Below are 7,041 nucleotides of genomic sequence, written 5' to 3'. Positions count from 1 at the left end.
CAGACCTCAGAGCAGAGAGGGTCAGCCCAAGCCCCATGCTGCTACAAAGCCTTGGCAGGAACACATAGACGCCCCCTAAGAAGCTCCTACAGTGGCAAAGAGATATCGTGGTGCTAGGAAAGCTCCTACTCACCCCATGAATGGTTCCCCCCTCTTGCCCTGCCCAGTCTATCCTTAGGGCACCCCTTCTCTCACTGCTAGCTTTGTCTCCTGCATGGGGAAACCTCCATGGGCCACCATGGATATTTATGGTTGGACTCAATGATCTACGGCTGGACTTGATGATCTTAAAGATCTTTTCCAACCCAAACTATTCTGTGACTCTGGGGGCTCAGGGGGGACCAGGGTGCCTGTCCTCCCTCTTTCCATCACCCGTGTTGTAGGTTCCCATGGGACCATGCTCGGGTAGAGGGGTCTGTGATGAAGGAGTTGAAGAGCAGGTGTAACTATTGGGGCATAGGGGGCCAAATTCTGACCCATGGCCCCAGTCATGAGGGGTGCTCCCCCAAAAGGGTTCAGGCCTCGTGGTCACTGGTGCTCAGGTGGTCCTCAGACAGCCCCGTCTCATCAATGTTCTCCAGTGATTCGGCGTGCTGCACTGAGAGCTCAGCCAGGCTGACGCTGGGCAACGTGTTCTGCTCTGGGTACACCCAGGGCTTGTATTCGGGGTCGTGCTTGCGTTTCCACTCTGGATACTTCAGCCCAGCCTTGTAGATCTTCTTCATTGCCTGTGGGCAGAGTGGGTCCAGCCTGTCATGGTGCTCCAAGTCCCCAGTGGGGGTGAAGCTGCCCTGGTTTGTGGGCACAGCTCCCATAGCTGCTTTTTGGGGGTGCTGGGAGGGAATGGGGACCTTGCTTGGACCACACAGCCATAGCATCATGTCCAGTGCATGTTCTGCTGGGCCACCCAGCACCCATCCTGTAAGCTGCGAGTCATCAGCACCCACCCTGTGAGCCCCAGGACACCAAGCACCCATCCTGCAAGCCCTGGGTCACCCAGCACCCACCTTGCAAGCCCTCAGTCACCCAGCACCCACCTTGCAAGCCCTCAGTCACCCAGCCCCTGTCCTGCAAGCCCTGGCTCACCCAGCACCCATCCTGTGAGCCCTAGGTCACCCAGCACCCATCCTGCTTCTGTGCCGGGCTTTACTTCAGGACGGCTCATCCCTGTGTGTCCTGCTTACCTTCGGTGCCACAAACTGGGAGACACGGTTCACCACCCACTTTGGCAACGACCCTGCAAGAGCCCAAAGCTGCATCACTTGCTTGAAGGCACCATGCAGTGCCCCATGCCAGACTGAGCCCCCCAGGGCTGATGGCACTGCCCCACGCTGTGCCCTGTGAGGGGACACCTTCTCCTCTGGGTTGTCCCCACTTCCCAGGACCCTTGGGAACTCAGGGTGAAGGAGACCCATGGTGGGTGATCTCTTGGGGGCACAAGGGGACCCATCCCTAAGGAGGCAGGCTGCACCCTCCTCATGCTGGCACTCACCGCGGGGATCCACCTGGGTGAGATAATAGAGGACGCAGGCTCCGGCACCGTTCGCCTTGATCAGGTAGCCTGTCTGCAGGGACACGGCCCTCACAAAATCCTTCCGGGGTGGGTATTTCTACAGAGAGATGTTGTGCACCTCAATGCCTGCCCGAGCTGCTGCCCAGCCCTGCTGGCCCATGGGGACAGGGCATGGCCCTGCACTTTAGAACAGCCCCAGCAGAGCCACCAACCCTGCTGCCACCATGCAACGCAGTGCAAAGAGGGTAGAAGGACCTCACATGGGGCTGCCTGGTGGCCCAGTGCCTGGGTACCCATGGGGCCAGCACCCCTGCCAGGGCTGGGGCTCACCGGGTGCTTGACGCTGTAGTTGAGGATGATGTAGTCATTGCCCAGGGGCAGCCAGGAGCGCAGGGTGACAAAATCTCTGTTCTTCAGAGGGCTCGGGCATTTCCCTATGGAACAAAACCCATTACTGTCCAGTCCATTGTCCCCGGGGCCCCACATCCACACATGGGTCTCTGAGGTTGGGGAGGAAGGGGCTGGGGGCTGCTCACAGGAGTAGTATCCCACGTCAGCATTCACGGTCAGGCGCCCGATGTCGTAGGTCTCAATCATGTTCGAGTCCCATTTCTCGCGGTAGCGGGTGTCATGCAGGACATCGTAGAGTGTCTCAGCGGGGACATCCTTGCAGGAGATGCGAGTCTGCAGGGAGACGAGGAAAACACTCATCCCCAGAGCACAGAGCTGTGCCCACAGAGGGACAAGGAGCTTAGGCTGGTTTCGTGTGAATGACATGCCCCCATGCTGCTATAAAGCCACACACACTTGGTTCAAGGTCTGTCTTTGCACTTCGGGGCAGCCCAGGCAGAGCCAGTGGTCCCACGCTGCGATGCAGCTCAGTGCAAAGGCAGCAGGTCTCGATCATATAGTGGGTATCATGCATCGTAGAGCATCTTGGCAGGGATGCCCTTGCAGGAGATGCGAGTCTGCAGGGAGACGAGCAGTTGGGCAGGGGAAAACACTCATCCCCAGAGCACAGAGCTGTGCCCATCTGGGAACAAGGACCTTAGGTTGTTTTCATGTGAATGGTGATTCCTCCTGCCGCTATCAAGCCACACACATATGGTTCAGGTCATGTTCCTGTGCTTCAGGACAGCCCAGGCAGAGCCACCAGCCCCGCTGCTGCCATGCAGCACAGTGCAAAGGTAGAAGGTCTCAAACACTTTGCAGGTGTCATGCAGGACATTGTAGAGCATCTTGGCAGGGATGCCCTTGCAAGAGATGTGAGTCTGCAGGCAGATGAGAGGTTGGGCAAAGGGGCAGCACCCATCCCCAGAGCACAGAGCTGCACCCACATAGGGACAAAGACCTTAGGTTGGTTTTATGTGAATGGCATGTGTTCCTGCTGCTATCAAGCAGCACACATGTGGTGCAGGGCATGTGCCTGTGCTTCAGGACAGCCCAGGCAGAGCCATGCAGCCATGCGACACAATGCAAAGCGGGTAGAAGGACCCTCTGCCCTCAAATGGGGTTTCCTGGTGGTCCAGTGCCTGGATACCCTGAGTGCAGCTCTGTCCCCTCTCCCCATGCTCCTGCAGAACATGCAAAGTGGTGCTCCTGCTCTCGGGAGTGTGGTCTGGTGCAGGGAGGTTGGCGGGGGCCCGGCTGTAACTGGAGCCACGGAGCTGCTGCTGAGTGCATTATTGATGAAGCCGGCTGCCCTGCTCCTCTCAATGCCGGGAGGAAGGCGATGTCATCTGCTCCTCGTTAGAGGCCTTGCATCTTTGATGAGATGTTCGACAGTGCCATGTAATTGGAGATGGCCCTCTGAACATGGCAGGTCTCATCAATCTCAGGCAAGCTTTCCCTGATGGCCTGGGTGATGGTTTCTGCCCCGTGTGCTGGACTCGTGCCCAGGACAGGCTTGTCAATGTGCTGTGCTCCACGGTGCACCACGGAGGAGAGTGTGGGAGCTCCCACCCCCCTCCCCCTCCTCCTCCTGCCCAGCTACCCCCTCCAAGCTGTGTCTGGAGGTGCTGTTGCTTCAGGGTGAGGGATGCCTGCAGTTGGAGGTGAAGCTCATGGTCCTCCTGGGTTTCTAGAAGCTCTGGTTAGCACAGCAGGGCCATCACAGCCTTGCACCCCCAAAATCCCCCATTAAAGCCTGTCCACCACCCCTCTCTGGCCAAGGATGAACAAAGGTTGTGAAATAGAGCCCCAAACCAGGTCAACCACAGTGAATTCCAGGTGGAGAAAATCCAAAGCTCTATCTACTCCAGGACTCCCCAGGTTAAACCTGTGTTAATGGAAAGGCCGAGGCTATTTTGATCCACACAACCCACCCTGTGCATCTCAGCTCTCCTGCCCTGACTGTGTGGCATCCTCCATCCTGCCTTTCGGGAAGGTCCCTGGGCAGTGCTAACCCTTGCACCATGGCCAAGACCTGTCCAGAGCAGGGAAGAACCACTTCAAGGAGGTTTAACTTGCAATGAATCAGGCTTGGTGAAGGTGCTCAGTCTCCCTTGAACCTGCCTGGAGTCCCCTCTCTCTTGGGCTCATTGGTGGCTTGGTTCATCCCCTCTGCCAGACTGTGCTTGTTTGAACTTGATTGGACTTCACGAGGTTCCTGCCTATTTCCCCAGCCTGGTCACGCTGAGCAGCAGCCGTGACCCCAGCACTTCAAACAGTTTCCGCACTTCAGTGCTGCCAACAGACTTGCTGAGAGAGCACCTGATCCCACCATCCCAGTAACAGAGGGACCCAGCAACTGGCCACCATCTGGACTCAGCACTGCTGACCACCATGAGCTATGAGCTTGGTGGTGGGCTGCCTTTCCACACCAATCTAGTGAAAAAAAGACTATGGGAAACCTTGGCAAAGGCTTTGCTAAAGTCAAAATATGTGGCTTTTACTGTTCTCCCCATTCCCACACAGGCAGCCCTCTCATTGCAGAAGGCAACCAAGCTGGTCAAGCATTATTTGCCCTTGGTAGTTTCCTCCTGCTCTTCCCAGTGCCCTTGTCCTTCAGGCCATGGCTTCCAGGAGGATGTTCTCCATCACTTCTCAGTGACGGAGGTGACACAGCCTGTAGTGCCCTGGAGCATACTTTTTTTCCCTCTGGAAGACAGAGATGATGTTTGCCTTTTCTCAGTTATAAGGGACCTCCTGCAGTAACCAGGACTTTTCAAAGAGACATTGGCCAGCCCACTCAGCATCCCCAGGTGTGTCCTGACTGGTCCCGTGGACTTTTGCATTCCCAACTGGGTTAAGTAATCCCTGATCCTAGCCCAGAAGCTCTTTCCTGGCTCATTACACCTCTACAGAGAGTGCAGCTACTCCTCACCGTGGCCCTGTAAGGCCTCAAGCCACCTCAGCTTCGCAATCATTGTGTGTCCAGCTCCTCCTGGTGTCATCCCAGCTGCACACGCTGCTCTGCAGGCAACTGGGCTGGCAGTTACTCTGTGCTTAGGAGAGCAATGGAAGAGCCTCCTCCAAAGTACTGCACCCCAGATACCTCCTCACCTCCTCCCCATGCCTCTTCAGATCATGGAACCCCTTCTCTAACGCTCCTAGTTGAAAGCGCTCCTCACCAGGTCAGCCAGCCTGTTGGTGAGATGCTCTGGCCTTGGATCCCATCTCTTCCCACTGGTTCTTATCCTTGGTGGCCAGAAAAGTCAAAGCATTGTTGGTGACATCTGCCACGGAGCCAGGCACTGACCCACAGGATGCTCCCACGCAGGGAGCAGCACCCTGTAACCACTATTGATGTACTCAGGGTCACCTGGCAGTGTCACTGGCGCCATGTGGATGAGGAACAAGGTGTTACAGCCTGAGGGATGGTTGACCCTCACTATTCCCTCTGCAGCATCCCAGATCTGGCCCCTGGCAAGCAGGAAACCTCCTGAGATAGCACATGGGAGCTCTTAAACTCTCTAGGATGCTGAGCTGGCACAGGATGCGAGGTGACGCACTCCAGGATAGGGGAGAGGCATCCGGGAGGCATCCCGCCAGCGTGTCTCATGCCTGATGGCAACAAGGCCATCTCCATAACGTAATTGATCCCAGGGCCTTCCCACTGGTGTCCAGATCAAGGGCAGCCACAACTCGAGCCCACACGCGTGTGTGCATGGCAGGACACCTCTCCGTGCTGCAGCGAGTGCTCCAGCAGGTCGAGAGGCTAAAAGCTGTGGGGCAGGTGGGAGAACCCTGGGGGGAAGCAACTCTGGGGGATGAACCCTGCCAGAAACACCCGCAGGCAGGCTGGACCAGGCTGCTGTGCCCCCTCGGTGTGGGCCAGCACCCCAGGGACCCTCAGGCTTGCAGCTGGGGCAGGGAAGGGCTGGTGGTTCTGCAGCCGCCAGCGTCTGCTTACCTTGATCTTCTGCACGGTGCAGCTTTCTTCCTGGCCCTGACTCCACACGGTCACGCCATTCTTGTTATAGCGACAGTGCCAGCCCTCCAGGCTCTCACACTGATCCCTGAAGGAGCTGAAGTCAGAGTCGTCCGGGATATAAACCATCTCGCCTCCTCTGGACATGGGGCTGAGCTGCCAGACCCAGGGTGCAGGCACTGGCTGCAAGCAGGCTCCTTCTGCCTCCCCTCCCAGGAAAGCAGCTCTGCCCTTGAGCTCTGCCTTGCTTGCAGCTCACATCATCCTCTGAGCCCTGCGCCCGGGCCCCTGCAGCGGGCACCGGCCCCCCAGGAGCACCAAGATGGGCAGAGACCTCCGGCCACCCCTGCCACGCTGCACGGCGCAGAGCAGCAGAGAGGAAGGCTCCTTCCCTGCAGTTGCTATCGCAGCTGCTGGGAGCTCGGATGTCTTCTCCGGCTGGCTAACCAGGATCACATTTCTCTCCGGCTGGCTGGCAGCTCCTCTATTATTCAGCAGGTAGCAGCGTGCAGGTGGCTCGGCTTTCAGGGCAGAGCTGCCCCAGGCTCCCCGAGCCCCCCGTCCCCGCCGACCCCGCTCTCCCCTCGCCGACACAATCTCCGTGCCTGACTTTGCAGCACCAGCTCGCTGCCGGGATCAGCTGATCACCTGCCAGGAGCAGCAGCCAGGCCTCCCCGCAGCTCAGCGGAAGCGATGGGCTTCAGCATCCGAGGGATGCGGGCCAGCACAGGTCCTGGCTTGCCTAGGGTAGGGCCACGGTCCAGAGCACAGGACTTTGGCTGTCAGGGCATCCTGGGGCTGCAAGGTGGGCTCCTGGCGTGGGGGAGCGAAAGAATTTGCAGTGGGGAGGTTGCTGCTCACTGGGCTCGCAGGATGATGGTGATGCTGGTGGGAAGGGACTCCTGGGAGCCTCTGGCCCACTCTGCAGGGTGGAGCAGAATCACCACCAGCAGCGGGTAAGGTCATCCAGGAGTGGAGGCAGAAATGCCATTACCATAGGGGAATCATAGAATCACCTGCTTGGAAAAGACCCACCGGATCATCGAGTCCAACCATTCCTATCAATCACTAACCCATGTCCCTCAGCACCTCATCCACCCGTCCCTTAAACCCCTCCAGGGAAGGTGAATCAACCCCCTCCCTGGGCAGCCTCTGC

At 58.1% G+C, this 7,041-nt stretch overlaps 1 protein-coding gene across 1 annotated transcript; it reads right to left on the bottom strand.

The window, feature by feature from the left end:
* Positions 1-487: 487 nt before the first annotated feature.
* Positions 488-6,786, bottom strand: LOC138727315 (START domain-containing protein 10-like). Its single transcript, XM_069869679.1, has 6 exons — positions 5,868-6,786; positions 2,050-2,197; positions 1,844-1,947; positions 1,493-1,610; positions 1,185-1,237; positions 488-728 (listed from the first exon to the last, which is right to left on the bottom strand). The coding sequence occupies exons 1-6, from the start codon at positions 6,030-6,032 to the stop codon at positions 516-518; spliced, it is 801 nt and encodes a 266-aa protein (XP_069725780.1). The 5' UTR covers positions 6,033-6,786; the 3' UTR covers positions 488-515.
* Between the last annotated feature and the right edge of the window lie 255 nt (positions 6,787-7,041).

Source organism: Phaenicophaeus curvirostris, chromosome 15, assembly GCF_032191515.1.
Source record: "Phaenicophaeus curvirostris isolate KB17595 chromosome 15, BPBGC_Pcur_1.0, whole genome shotgun sequence".
In the NCBI taxonomy this organism is placed as follows: domain Eukaryota; kingdom Metazoa; phylum Chordata; class Aves; order Cuculiformes; family Cuculidae; genus Phaenicophaeus; species Phaenicophaeus curvirostris.
Note: the sequence above shows the minus strand (reverse complement) of the source record. Positions and strands in the feature narration are given on the sequence as shown.

Excerpts from the sequence above, each read along its gene's own strand:
- LOC138727315 (XM_069869679.1), bottom strand. The coding sequence starts at position 6,032 with ATGTCCAGAGGAGGCGAGATGGTTTATATCCCGGACGACTCTGACTTC. Across the intron at positions 1,611-1,843 it reads ACTACAGCGTCAAGCACCCG|AAATACCCACCCCGGAAGGA; the intron begins GTGAGCCCCAGC and ends ATCTCTCTGTAG. Across the intron at positions 729-1,184 it reads CCCAGTTTGTGGCACCGAAG|GCAATGAAGAAGATCTACAA; the intron begins GTAAGCAGGACA and ends CTCTGCCCACAG.